Source organism: Scomber japonicus, chromosome 22, assembly GCF_027409825.1.
Source record: "Scomber japonicus isolate fScoJap1 chromosome 22, fScoJap1.pri, whole genome shotgun sequence".
NCBI lineage: Eukaryota > Metazoa > Chordata > Actinopteri > Scombriformes > Scombridae > Scomber > Scomber japonicus.
The window spans coordinates 21,357,567-21,371,991 of record NC_070599.1 but is presented as its reverse complement, the minus strand read 5'-3'; the positions used below and the strand labels follow the sequence as shown (position 1 = coordinate 21,371,991).

The 14,425-nt window shown below is 39.3% G+C and overlaps 1 protein-coding gene across 1 annotated transcript; it reads right to left on the bottom strand.

Moving 5' to 3' along the window:
- Window positions 1-3,276: 3,276 nt before the first annotated feature.
- Window positions 3,277-11,259, bottom strand: ovol1a (ovo-like zinc finger 1a). Its single transcript, XM_053343792.1, has 5 exons — window positions 11,160-11,259; window positions 4,847-5,076; window positions 4,307-4,507; window positions 3,728-3,872; window positions 3,277-3,608 (listed from the first exon to the last, which is right to left on the bottom strand). The coding sequence occupies exons 1-5, from the start codon at window positions 11,257-11,259 to the stop codon at window positions 3,277-3,279; spliced, it is 1,008 nt and encodes a 335-aa protein (XP_053199767.1).
- Between the last annotated feature and the right edge of the window lie 3,166 nt (window positions 11,260-14,425).

Sequence of the window (14,425 nt, the reverse complement as noted above, 5' to 3'; positions counted from 1 at the left end):
TTTTTAAAGACTTCCTGGCTTCTTCTTTCTTCTTTGGTTTTACTGGCGGGTCTAAAAAACAACTTTAAAGCTACATACCGCCACCTGCTGTCCAAATTTGCGCCATTACAGCATCTGGATACTGATTGTCGATTGTCAGGGTTAGGAGGGTTACTTTGGAAATGCAGTAGGTTACAGATTACTAGTTACTCTGTTTAAAATGTTATAAGTAATGTAACTATTCAATTATTTAATCAAAGTTATGTAACTTACTTGACTGTTGAACTCTCAATAAAAGGAACCGTAACACCCACATATACATTGAAATGCTCTGTGAAAACTGCTGCTAGAACTACTTTACTTACTTTACAATATATTTGTCATTTTTAATTAAAATTTTATATATATTTATTGAAGATTTTTTTTAACTATATTCGCACAAAGCACTTTTACTGATCGACTGTTTGTGGTATACTTTTACACCTATTTGAGGTTTGTGTACCTGAATGACAATAAAGTTATCTATCTATCTATCTATCTATCTATCTATCTATCTATCTATCTATCTATCTATCTATCTATCTTATTACATTTGATTACTTTTTGATTATTTTTCTAATTTTCTAACCAATGTTGTAAGTGTTCCCATTAAGCACCAAAATCAAAGTTTAGGTGTTTTTCATGGATACTGACTGATGATTTATAAGGGAGATCATTTCTTATAAAGCAAGATTTATCTCTCCTTTGAAAATGTATTCATTAGTTCATGTAGATTTTGGAACATGAAATGAAGATATTCATTGAAGCCCACGAATGATTTATTTACAAAATATAAAAAGTAATATGGATTTAAAAGAATTACAAACAGCAGTATTCAGTAACATGTTAAATATTTAAAAATTAGGAAAAAACCCTCATGTGCAAAATCTTAAAGGTCTGACTTCAGATGTAACCTGCTGACTACTCAGCTTTACTTCAGCTCTGGTAGAGACCTGCAGCTATTTAAACATCCATAATACAGAGACAGCACAGTGGAGCAGAGGAGAGAGACAATCCTATATTTCACTGGTAACCAGCGATGGGAGACCAGTAGATGGGTGATGCAGTCTCCTTTCTTTGTGCCAGTGAGGAGTCAGGAGTCAGTTTAGACAAGGAGGACGGACTGACTCCCACATACAGGGAGTTGCAGTAGTTGAGTTGTTATCTGATAAAAGTGTGTTAAACAGATCTCCAGACTGCCAAAAGAAGGAAAAGGTTTTATTTTTACCATCAAGATGAAGACAAAATCTTCTGCTGATGACAAGATTGATTGGTTACTCAAATTTGAATACAGGCTCAAAGATGACTTGCACATGTGCCAAAATTTGAGGAGACAGGGCCAAGAGAATCAGATATATTAGATGGAACATTTTCAGGACTGATGGTATGTGTTGTAAAGCGCTTTGAGTGGTCGATAAGACTGGAAAGCTTCTTCATGAATACAGTCCATTTACCATTTAATGAATGTAAATTAATAAGTACATCAGAAAACAGACAAACACAAGGATACATTTAATGAATGAGCAAAATTATTTCAAAGGAATTGCACACAGTTCCTAAATAGTAGGAAGACGTGTCCCTACAGTAACATGAACTTTCAACTACATTCCTTTGCGATGTGTAAGTGTTGAAATATGGCTGCAAAAATATTCTGCTACATTACTTGTGTTTTAATTATTATTAGATAGTGTGAATGACTGAATGACTTCCAGGCCTCAGTGTCAGTTAAGTTGCAAGACCGTTATCTGGTTGTCACCTGAATCCGCCTCTTCATATCCCCAGGCTGAAGAGAGTTTGTAGGAATCCTCCAACAAGACCCGACAGAGACCAGGAATCCAACCAACCTCACCCTCCCAACCACAACCTCCCACTTCTCTCAAACACACACACAGAGTCAAAACGTGGAAGGGGTGGGTGGGGGTGGGGGGGCAGCATAATTAGAGCATCATCATAGCCATCTTTCATGCAATCATACACACAAACAAAGATTGGGAGATACATGTTGTGAAATGAAGCTGGTTTGTTGGACTGAAAGGCGAAGAGAGACAAAGTTAATTGCCCTTTATTTACAAGAAAAACTCTAGATTTGAGGTCCATTTTAAACCGTCGACCATTTTCAGAGTGTCAGCACTATGTTATTTACAATTTAAATACTTTGGTGGTTGCACACTCCAGGTGTGGGATCAATTATCCTCTGAATCACTAAGGAAAAAAGTGTCAACTGAGATTCAGTTTTCAGATTTGTTTAAAATCTGCCCTCAAATTTTATAAACTTGGAAGTTAAATAATAATCTCTACAGGCTCAGTGCCAATGTAAGCTCTCATATCTATAAGTGTCACCATTACAGACTTAAACTGTATCTAAAAGGTACCTCATATATGCAGTATAACTAATATCACAAGTCTATTCTTGGTGATCTTTGCACATGCATGCATTAAAATTGATTTACTGTTGCATTCACCTGGTTGTTTAGATGGTTAGTGTAGACCCTAATAGAACAATTATATCAAGGCATTTTACAAAAAATTCATCTATGTTGTAAAATAGACTAATTGTTAACACCACACAGATTATTATTGATCTAATGGTACCCAATGAGGCATAGAACATCGTAGTCTTCAGATGCATTTGGAAAATATTGGTCCAGGACAGATTTAAGAACAGAAGTTGATTTGTGTTGCATGCTTTTTTTTATATTCAAGTTTGCAGTCCATAAAAAAGCTTCTTGAGCGTATCAAAAGTTTCATTATAAAACAGGTATGAGTTCACTTCATTGGGCTGGAACCACCAGCATCCACTAGCTTCAGGCTGTCCATAATGTAGGTTACACAATAATGACATTTATACACAAAAAAAGGCAAGAAAGTTCATTATAATGATATATATTACTCCCTTTAATGTTATTTTTTCATAGAAAACTCATCTTTTTTTCTGTACAGGAAAAGCCCACAAGTAATATTCACACGCATCTATACAAAAGAAGGATATGTTGGTATTGTCAGATATCGTAATAATCTCATCCACATTGCGATATCTCATATATTAGTCAAAGTCAGACATGTAATTTAGCCTTGTTATAAACAGCAGTTGCCTAAATCCACAAACACATACATTTACTTTCACCATGGTTATGTAATCTGGTTTAATGTTTTGTCCACCTGTCGCTTTATCGTGTCACCTAATCGTCCATGAATGAATGCCTTCATCCTTCATCTATCCACCCTGAGTTTTGATGATCTTTCAGGCTTCCTTCCCCTCTACTGCCCTGCTGATCCAGTGGTATCATCGCTATCAGGTCCTTGGGGAGAACCTGGGGTTGATCCTCCCTCTCTTCCTCCCCCTCCTGATGCTCTCTTTGCAATCTTCCCCTTCAGCAGGGCGCTGTCGGGGTGAAGCGACTGGAGGTGGAGCATCAGTTCGTCCTGTGTTCCCATTGTGTGGCCGCACTCCTCGCAGACGTACAGCTTGTTGCGTCGCTCTTTGTAGGCGTACTTCAGGGTGACACTGTGGATCTTCTTCATGTGGGACTCCAGGGAGCAGCGCTGGGTAAAGGCCTTTTCACAAAGGCTGCACTTGTAGGGGCGGACGCCTGTATAAAAATGGTAAAAGGTCATAATCTTGCTTTTATCTGTTACCTCTGTGTGTGTGTGTGTGTGTGTGTGTGTGTGTGTGTGTGTGTGTTGTGTGAACATGAGAGTGTGTATCTACCTGTATGTGTGCGTACGTGTCTCTTGAGGTCAAAGGTATCATTGAAGCCTTTGCCACAGAAGCTGCAGAGGTGCCTCTTGGTCTCATTGTGACACTTGATATGTCTGTTTAACATTCGCTGGTACTGGAACGTCTTCTGGCAAATCTAAATGCAACAACAATACAATTAGGGCCATTTCAACATTAAAACATACTTTAATTAAGTTTTCCTGTAAACACACAATGTTTAAATTCAGTTTTTAATACCAAAAAAGTTGTGTGTATCCCTGAAGCCTTAAAAACACAAATTCTAATGCATTTTCTACTTTTTAAACCATTTTAAATACTGTTTTACTGCCTGCTACCTCCAATTGATTGGTGGACTAGTGTGAAGAAACCACCTAGTCATGAAAACATTGCTACATAGACGACTATTTTAATAATCAAGGAATCTTTTTATTGTTAAGGAAAATGCCAAACATTAGCTATGTTTATCTTCAATGTGCTGATTTAATGACTTCCTTTGTCATACAACTGATTATCTTTGGTTTCTGGATTTTATTCTCATAGCTTCAGCATAAACTCATTTTGTCTGCATACCTGACACACAAATGCCCCCGTCGATGAACTCTGACTTTGACTTGCTGATCTGGTGACAGTGGGGACCGTCTCCGGTGGGGCAGGGGTTGTCGTCAAGGCAACTGGCATCACATCGGTAAGTGGGGTTAAGGAAGGCAGGGTAGGAATAGTAAGGAGAGGGAGAGGAAGAGAAGGATCAGGGGGTAACTCGCCTGTAGTTACCTGTGGTAGAAAGACAGGAAGAGAAAAATAGGAACAGAAATTAATTGTTGATATTGATTTAACATTTTAACTTTAATTTATCTGCAATTATAAAGCTAATATTTTATTTTATTTCATTTTATTACTTAAGGTGCAAGAAAGGTGTGTTGGAAGGTGCGATTTTATACCAAAATTAAATGCCTTTCTGAAACATGGGATAAAAATAGTAAAGCTCAACATTTAGAAGATGACACATACTGTCATTTTAAATAATAAAACTTAAAAATTACAAAAAGTATACAAAAATGTTCTTATCGGCACTATCGGCAGTAGTATGTCACTCCCTGCTCATTCCCTCACCTTCATTTTGGATCGGATGTATGTGGAGCCACCCTGTGACCTCCTCTTAATCCCTATCCTCTCCTCAGGTGGAGCCACGGGGCTCTGGGGTCGACCCAGCACCGTGCTCGATGGCAGCTCGGCGTGTGTTCGCGTGTCGGAGATTGAGTGCTTGGTGAGGCAGAGCGGCGGTGTCTCGGCGGGGCTGGCTTCAGAATCCATCACCAAGACGGATGGAGGGAAGATGGAGACTGGAGGGAGAGAGAGGAAGAGTCAGAGTCATCTTTGAAGACTGGTCTTTAGACCAGAACTGAAACAAGTACTCGATTGATTGATTACTCAGTCAAAATAATATGCAACAATACTTTAATAATCAATTAATCATGCCAGTGATATTTTTTTTGAAGCAAAAAAAGCAAAAATCCTCTGGTTCAAGCCTTTCATACTTTAATTGTTACCATACTTTCACCTCTACTCTACTCCACAACATCTGATCTATAAATTTAACTAAAGGTTAAAAAAATAAGAAATGTCTTTAAAAATAAACAAAAAGGGTGAGAGACATGTAAGAGAACCAGAACAGGGAGGGCACACAAGGACACTGAGGTTGAGCTTTCTTGTATTATAGACTTTCACAATAGTCAGACAGCTTGCACTGCTTCATATTTGCACAATCTCTTAATTAGCAAACATACAGAGCTAAATATGTGTACAGTATGAATTCATGTGTGGGAGTGGGTGTGCACACTTTTGGCCTATTGTTTTGTGCAACTTATTTTGCACGCACACACATGCCCGCACACATACGCACACACAGTCGCACTCCTAACCACTACAGTTAGACTTGTCTGACCAGACAGTCTTGCAGCACCAGCTCTGTGTACCTTCCTCAAACAATCCACCTCCGCAAGCATGAATGCTTGACTCTGTGTGTGTGTGTATGTGGAGGGAAGTGAGTGTGTGCGTGTTGTGTGTACAAGCACACTATAACAAAACACCACTGAAAGAGGGAGACAGAGAGAGATGTAGGGTCTATAGAAACCATTGAGCATGCAACATAAAAGTTTGTGTGTGAATCTCTTTGTGTGCATGTTCAGGCGGCCCAAAGGCAGGTGTGGTGCACCTCAGTGAAGACAACGAATCAGTTGAGTCTGTGGGGCCTAAATCAGATAAAACCCAAATGTAAATGCAAATGAGGCTCTACTGTGAGCAGGTCTGACTTGGGTGCTGCATACTAACTCAGTGCTGAGCAAGGCAATGCAGAGACTGCTTCACCTCAGACGCCTGAGGAAACACCGGGTGTCCCCTCAAGTACTGAGGAATTTCTAATACTACACCATCAAGAATGTCTTGACGGGGAACATTTCTGCCTGGTATGGAAACAGCACCGAACATGACCGTGAGAGTGGTTCGTTCAGTACAATAGGTGGTGCTCTACCCCGCCTGAAGGATATTTACACCAGGTGCTGCAAGAAAAAGGCTAGGAGAATAATTAAGGATCCCAACTTCTCGCATAACGGCCTTTGTTCCCTGCTGTGGTTGGTAAGAAGGTAGCGTAAACACTGAGAGGCTCAGGAAGAGCTTCTATCCTCAGGCCACTAGGATCCTAAATGATGTCACTGCCGGAGGTGTATTAAGACCAAATCAGGCGGTGTGGCAAAAGCACCAGGCCTCCCATTTATTTGAATAGGGGTAATGCATTTTTGCATTGCTTGGGTTTTGGCCGCAGTAGCGCTGTACTAGCCTGCGATGAGAAAGTGGATCAACTTTGGAGAAATGCAATACTTCAAAGACTAAAGAATACATCATTAACTACCTACATTTGTTTGTAAGATTAAAGTTTGAAAACATGCCGTATGGAAACCAGTCCTGGACGATATAACAGTTTAGGCTAACATTAGTCCTGCTTCTAATTGGATTTGGGGAAATTAGCACTCAAGCAACCACAGCCACATTAACCCTGACAGTGTTATGTTTGCCAAACACATTGGCCTCTTCTCTTGTAATGTAGAAAAGTAAAAACATACTACGAGAAACACACATGAGACATGGGAACTGGCAAGGTTTCTAACTTTTGGCATTGGGCATATAGCTTTAGCTTTAGCATCAGTCTAGAAAGATATCATTCATGAACCCGCAGGAAAAGTCTACTAGAGACTGTTTTCACAACTAGTTCATTAAGCCAACATTTGCTTACTTAGCTAGCTAGCTACAGCTAATATTCATGACTCCAGACAGCTAACGATAACTATAACTAGCTGTGTGTTTGTTTTTTCAAAGTAAAGAAAGTATAAATGATTAACTGCTATGTTTTTAGTCAGTGCTCCGTTTTTACATCACATTAATTTGCCTGATGCTTTTGTACAAAGCAACATTTTCCCTGTGTGCACAATACACAGTCCATATCTTCCTCAAACACAAAGACTCTTAAAGATATGGACCACCAAAAGGTCAAGCAGTTCTGATCTCAGGAATTTACAATGCCTTAAAAATTCAACAGCATGTTTTAGAGTTTGTGAAAACAGCTTACAGGTATGCATCTTGTGCCCTTTCATTATAATTCCTAAAATATCTACCAGCACAGGCTTATACACTAAACCAGTCTATGTAGCCTTGTTTCCTACAACTACATAGTATATTAAATAAAGAATGTTCTTTTGGGGAAAAAGAGCAGTGAAAATCTGATCTTATTTGGTGGTTTATTTTAAAGTATTATTTGTAAAAGTGAGTAGATCATTTCAGCTCAATGAACAGCAGACTGTATTCCTCATATGTTTCTTAATTGTTCTGCTATGGTGATCGTTTCTGTGGTGACTGCAGCTGGCTGGACATTTAATCTCATCTTGTATTGTTTGTTCACCCCTCCTTCCCCCTCACTAATGAATGCAGTGTGTGTGTTCATTCTTAGGTGTGTGTGTGTGTGTATGTGTGTGTGTAAGTTTGAGACTCCACAGGTTTCTACAAAATGAGAGAAAGGGAGAGTAAGTAGGTACATTGTGTTTTGTTGAATGGTCTTTAATATTTTCTTCCTATCCATGCAACATCGCTCAGCTATGAGAGAGAGAGTCAACAGTTGGTAGATATCTTTATCAAACACAGGGTGTGTGTGTGTGTGTGTGTGTGTGTGTGTGTGTGTGTGTGTGTGTGTGTGTGTGTGCGCGTGTGTTTGCCAAAGGTGTATTGTCTGCAGCAGTTGGCTGTCTGTAGGGTCCGTTACATTGACTCCCATCAAATAAACATTAACCTGAGGACAAACAATGAAAAACCTTTATATAGACCAAGAAATCCAAAAACCTATAAATAACCCACCAAAAAACTTTATCTGCTTAAATTACACTCACGTCATGGTGACAGTTACATGAAAAGATGTCATGTCCATACAACAAATATGAGGCAAGAGCCAGAAGACAATTAGCTCAGCTTAGCATAAACACTCTAAATGGGGGGAAACACCTAGCCTGACTATGTCCAAAGGTTAAAAAAATATCTACGCACACCTCAAAATTAAACAATTATGTCTTTCTTTTTAATCGGTACAAAAAACACAGTGTATAAATTACATACTGTGATGACAAGTCAATGTCAAGAAATAGTCCTACACATGACACATTGATTTTTGAATGGACTGAACAACGAGATGTAACACGTTGGTTGGAGACCTTTTCCATTGTTTGTGCTGAGCTAAGCTAACCAGCAGCTGGCTTTATCTTCATATGCCACGCAGACAAGAGAGTGGTATCAATAAAGAATTATGTTTTATCCTGTATGTTTCACTCTTTGTTTAAAAAAAACAACATAAATTACATTTGGTTAGTTTTTTTCTAACAACAACAACGTGTTAAACTATTTCTGTTTGACTATGTGTACATTATAAAAGTGTTTTATTCATATTTTATAATAAAATGTCTTTCTTTCTTTCATTTATCCTCCACTATATTGTCCTGGTTGCCCCATACATTTCAATAACATTGTAATATTATCTTAAAAACCTGTAATAAAATCTAAAATATCATTCAGTTTCAGCTTCACTCGGGTTATACCTCAAATTTATATCAAAGATCAAAATGAAGACATTGAATACAAATAATACGCATTAATGCATCAATAAGAAGGAGAGACTTAACATGGGTTTCCTATTTCTCCTTTTTCAAACTTTATTTTTTTTAATCAGGTTCTTCTTTTTGTGCATCAATTGTTTGTTCCTTTGTTCCTAAAATTCTCTATTAAACCCAATTTATTGTATTTATAGGTACTTTTCTCCCTGATTGTAGATAAACTCTTTGGTGGGGATGCTGTTAATATAAGATGCACTTTAGTAATATGTGGAAATAAGAGGCTTGACAGACCACAAACTAACAAGAAGTTGGCACAACAGGCCCTGGCACATGTTTCTGTATTAAGAGATAAAAAAAAATAGACACCTTAAAAAACACACATAGCTATCCAAACTGATGGCATCTGGCGCCTCATAGAAGTATTCAACACGCCTGTTTTTGTGGGCAATTATCATACCTCTCTGTCTCTCTCTCTCTCGCTCATTAACACACACACACACACACACACACACACACACACACACACACACACACACACACACACACGCACACACACACACACACACACGTTAGGCAGGTACATCAAGTAACGGCATACAGAAACTTAAACCGAGACCGTTGTTGGGTTTGGTGAGGAGTGTTCGATTTACGTAATTACGTAATTACGCTCTGCTGTTTATTATAGGAAAATGTTCTAATAGCACACCTGATCTTTTGATGAAAAAGTGTAACTTTTCTATAAGTGGTTCTTGTTTAGGATGTTTGAAACCGAGTTAATTGAGATTACATAAACTCGCTGTAAGATAAGCACATTTTCGCTGTTTATTTATGTGGGTAAAATGAGTATCCAAGGTTTGAAATTCACTATGGATCAAACCTGAAATATCAATATTATTAAACTTTATTTGGTAATCTATTAATTCTTTTTTCTTTTCTTTTCTTCCTTAACATGTGTTTAAAACCACCCCGAAATTAGTGGCGGTTCCGCTAGTCAAATATTCAGGTTTCAGACACCACAAAGGATGTAAAAGTCAATGATTAAAAGTTAACGGTGACGGCCGGGATGAGGAGAGGGAAAAGAGGCACAGATACAAGAGAGGGAGAGAGGGGGAGGGTGAGAGAGAGAGAGAGGGAGAGGGAGGTTTTGGGTGTAGTCCGTTATATGTTATCTGATACCGACCTGGTCTTACAATTAAAAAAAATCTGCCGATGGCAACAATGGGGATTGTTTTCGAGAAGACAGAGAGAGAGAGAGAGAGAGAGAGAGAGAGAGAGAGAGAGAGAGAGAAGGGGGAGTTATTGGGGGAAGAGGTGGACTCCCTCAATTTGTCATTTAAATGCAAAGTCGGTGTCAAGCACACTGTGAAGCTGAAGAAAAGAGGCGTCAAGCTCAAATTTGACAGTTAGGTTACATGTCAGCTCTTGCACCTTTTTCCACTTGGGGCAACCAATTGAGCTATTTTATGTGGCAATAACAACAATTCTGTCATCACAGGAGAGGGCGGTTAATCCACTTAATGTTGTGACTCGTGTCTCAAGATGGTAGATTGTTTATTATTTTTATTTTTAAGGCTGTGATTAATCATTTCCAGCCAATGATTCAAAAACCTAATAAGGGAGATTAAAATGTAAAACTTTACCAATAGCCCAGAGCTGAATGAGTAGACTTTATAGGCCTATATTTAGACTGCATGTTGTACAAGGAAGAACACTGCAATCAGGGGTTGAAGGTCGATATGAGAAAAGCAACGGGCCCTTGAGATAGCTGTTTAGGCCACGACACACACAGCCTTAGTGAATGACAAGGAGAAAATATAAAAGTGTAAATAAGGCGACTTTTGCTGTGATGTAATATATTTAATGTGAGATTTTAATTGGATTTGGCTAATATATTAACAATTGATTACTACAAATGGAATCCCACAATTTTAAAAAGGGTTTGTGGGGGGCAAAAATATAAAAATGGGGTTTAAAGAGGTCAAAATAAATACAATACGCAGCTTCTTTAAGTGTACCCTCACAAACAGGATCTCTAGTCACTTGTCACGGCCCGCTGTGTTTCCCGTTATTCAGTGGCCCCGTACTGCAGCGGCCCCGTTACAATCACCACCCGACCTCCTCCTCAACTGGCACACTGACATTCCTGATGGACCCCAAACCCCCATCAAATCCACCAATCCGTGCGTAAAAGCACCCGGTCAGAATCTGCCACCACCTACGTTTTTTGGCTACTTTTTTTTAAACGACAAATATGGCTCATTACAGCAGCGTGGACTCACCTGGGATATAAATGTCTCCTCGTTCATGATCAGGGAGTTCACTCCAGTTCCGCTTTCCCGGCGAAACGTTCGCCTTTTTTACCAAGAAAGCCCTCGGCATGCTCAATTAGGCCAATACCCTTATAGGCTATCCTTTAAGGGTTCGTTTGTTTTTGGAGAAGCCGCTTTCTTCGCGACGTAATAGTCAATCAAAAGTTACAAAAGCAGGAAACTCAAAAGTTGCGAGGGGGGTAAAAAAAAATGGAAGGTGTCGATCCCCTTTTCTCCTTCCTCCTTGCGTCTTTCTTGTCGTTCGTAAATTAATCTCTTTCTTTTCCTTCACAGACACACACACACCTTGCTCTCAATTTGCTGTCCAGATCTGAAGCAAAAAGGAAACAAAAAGTCTTATGGCGTCGGGACAGGTGAGTCCGCTCAGGTGAGCAACCCGGACAGGTAAACAGTGGATATCTGCCACAGCGCCCTGGAATAACGGGAGTGTGTGTGTGTGAGAGAGAGAGAGAGCGGGCTATAAGGGGAAAAAACGGCAGATATGGTATCCTGATCACACACACACACACACACAGTCGACAGAGGTGGGTCAAAAGCAGCACAGGTACTCATTTAAAAGCAGGAAACAAGCGCCAGCACGCATGCGCCACAGAAATAACGGTGACAAGCTGCAGAGAGCCTGGGTTAGGCCTCTGTATACCTGCTGAACCGGTTTCCCCCTCCTTTCTCTGTCTCTCTGTCTCAGTTTTTCCTCTCTCTATCTCCACCTCTTCTCCATTCCGCTTAAAGGCGTGGGGGAACGGTGGAAAGGACGAAAAGAAAATATGGGGAACAGGGAGTGTGTGAGGTGGGGGGGGGGGGTGAAAGGGAGTTATACAATATAGACACACACACAGGCCTGCACACACTTTCCCCCTGAAGCTGCATGAATAGCAGACAAAAGGCGAGCATTATTTGACCCCATCCAGCAAATAAACACCTCCATAAAAGAGCGTGATTAGACTAACTCAGGTAGCAGGTGGCCAAAGTGACTCATTTTTTAAATATGTGATGCTTTTTGTTAGAGCTTTTTTATACTAAAAAGGTTGAAATGTCAATGTTTTCAATAGAAATGTGTTATTTTCAGGGTTGAAAAGTTTGATTTCTGAAGATGAATGAGTGAAACTTTAACTCAGGCCGAAACAAATGACATAATTGGTGGCAGTGGAACATCGTGTACATCAGGTCTCTCTGGATTACTGCGAATGAAACAAAACAGTTCAATGACTAAAAATGTGACTGAAATCAAGTTTCACTATGGGTTTTGTAGACTGTTCAGGGAGGAAGCTTCATCATATCTGTTTATCTGGTATATTGTATATTTAAAGGCCAATTTTGGCAGTGATGTGGTTTTCTTCCCTTTTTTTTTCTCTGTAAACGATCACTCACTGGAATGTATTTCCACTTAGCCTTCTGTATATTATTAGAGAAGTCTCTTTCTTTACAATTTTTTTAAAATTTTAGTGAGTGAATGAGCTACATATGTAAATATCATCACAAAAGGGTCTCTGTGCAGGCCTGTGCAGGTCATTCACATAATGTTGTGTTTGAATAATATTGTAGGCCAGTAGCTTCGGTAATCATGGCGAGTACACATACACCTTTAGGAGAAATTCACTGGCAAACATAATAAATTAAAGCCATGCAGTCAATCATGGAGTAAAATAAAGCATGCGTCTTTTTCAGTTTTGGATGGATTCCTCTTGCGTCAGCGTAGCCTTTTAATCATGTAAAAAAATGCCAGAATCAGGAGTAAAGCATGTGTAAATTCGGCCTCAAATCAAATGCAACCTTGTACATGTGTCACATTCATTTTAGGGTAAAACACATTTAAGTCTTTCAGACATTTAAGACTTTCAGTACTTTTAAGACAAGTATTACTTATTTTCCAGCATTGACATGAACAATGATTATTTGTCACTTTACTGGAAACACACTGGATCCCACCAATCAGCTTTAACACATGTGAAATACCGTACTACACTGCTCATATTAGCTCTAGATGATCTGATGACACCATGGTATCAGTATATACTTGACATCTAAGCAACAGCAGCATCACAGTAGTTAATTTAGCACAATATCACAGCTGAAAAGACAAATATTAGCCCATAGGTATGCAAATGTCTCATTGAGAGACCACAGTTTGCCCCACCTTTCCCTCCCTGCTGTGTGTTTACAACCCCCTGCTGCCGCTCCACTGTTCTCTTGTCTTTGTAATTACCCCGACACACACTCACACATAAACACCATCCACTAAATGGGCTCTGGAAACACCTGAAACCTGAACATAATAACACCCACAAGGAGAGAGAAGTAAGAGATAGAAGGTAGCCTTAATTCATTGAACCTCCCTCGCCCATCACTCAACAGACGCCTACATGTATTTTGATGTGGTTCACCTCAAATGTTTTCCACCTTAAATAAGAGTAGCAAAGCTTTCACTTGCTACGGTTCTGTTTCACAAGTTAACCACAAATGTTCACAATGAAACACTATATCATCTTTTCAGTTTTCAGTTTCACAGCTGAGGGGGAGTTACTTTCTCACAATGGTGGGTGGACACACACATCTTGTTATAGAAAGTACAAAATGCATAATTTTCTGGACATTGGGTATCTCTTAAGGCACCTTTAGACTTTGACAACAACTATCACATAGGTTATTGCATGTCAAATTGTATACAACACTTCAAATAAAATCTTAGTCTCAATCTGCAGACTGTATTATATCAACAGAAGGCTGTCAGATTGTGCACTGAATGTGGTTACGGATTGTAGTGCTACAATATAAAAAGTGTATGAAAGCAGCTCGCATCACCCCTCTGCTACTTTTTCAAGTGGAGAACAAGTGTGTTTTCCCCCTAAATTTTATTCAACAAACCGCGCTTACAAAATGTCATACCAGCTGTTGTATTTGGTGTTATACATACTGCTTTCTTGTTGAGTTGTTGATAATTGTTAGTTGTAGCTGCTGTTATATTGTGAGAATTTGGTGCTAAATTTCTGACAGGGACAGAATTTTGCCCCAGGTTGTCTTTGGTTGTCAAATTCCACATATGTGGTGGGTGGACGAGTCTCCCAGCACCATAAAGGACCATAGTTTTCACCAAATTCACACAGTGAAAAGCTGACCCTATGATTTGTTAACCTGTTAAACTATCCACTGAATTCTATGGTAAGATATTGTGAAGTTGACATAACTAGGCTGTGGCTGCTTAGTTTGCCTTTTATGTA

Bases quoted from the DNA above. Each gene is read 5' to 3' on its own strand.
- ovol1a (XM_053343792.1), bottom strand. From the start codon at position 11,259: ATGCCGAGGGCTTTCTTGGTAAAAAAGGCGAACGTTTCGCCGGGAAAG. The intron at 5,077-11,159 runs GTGAGTCCACGC...CTCTCCCTCCAG, and splicing joins AGGAGACATTTATATCCCAG to TCTCCATCTTCCCTCCATCC. The intron at 4,508-4,846 runs GTGAGGGAATGA...TTTCTACCACAG, and splicing joins ACATCCGATCCAAAATGAAG to GTAACTACAGGCGAGTTACC.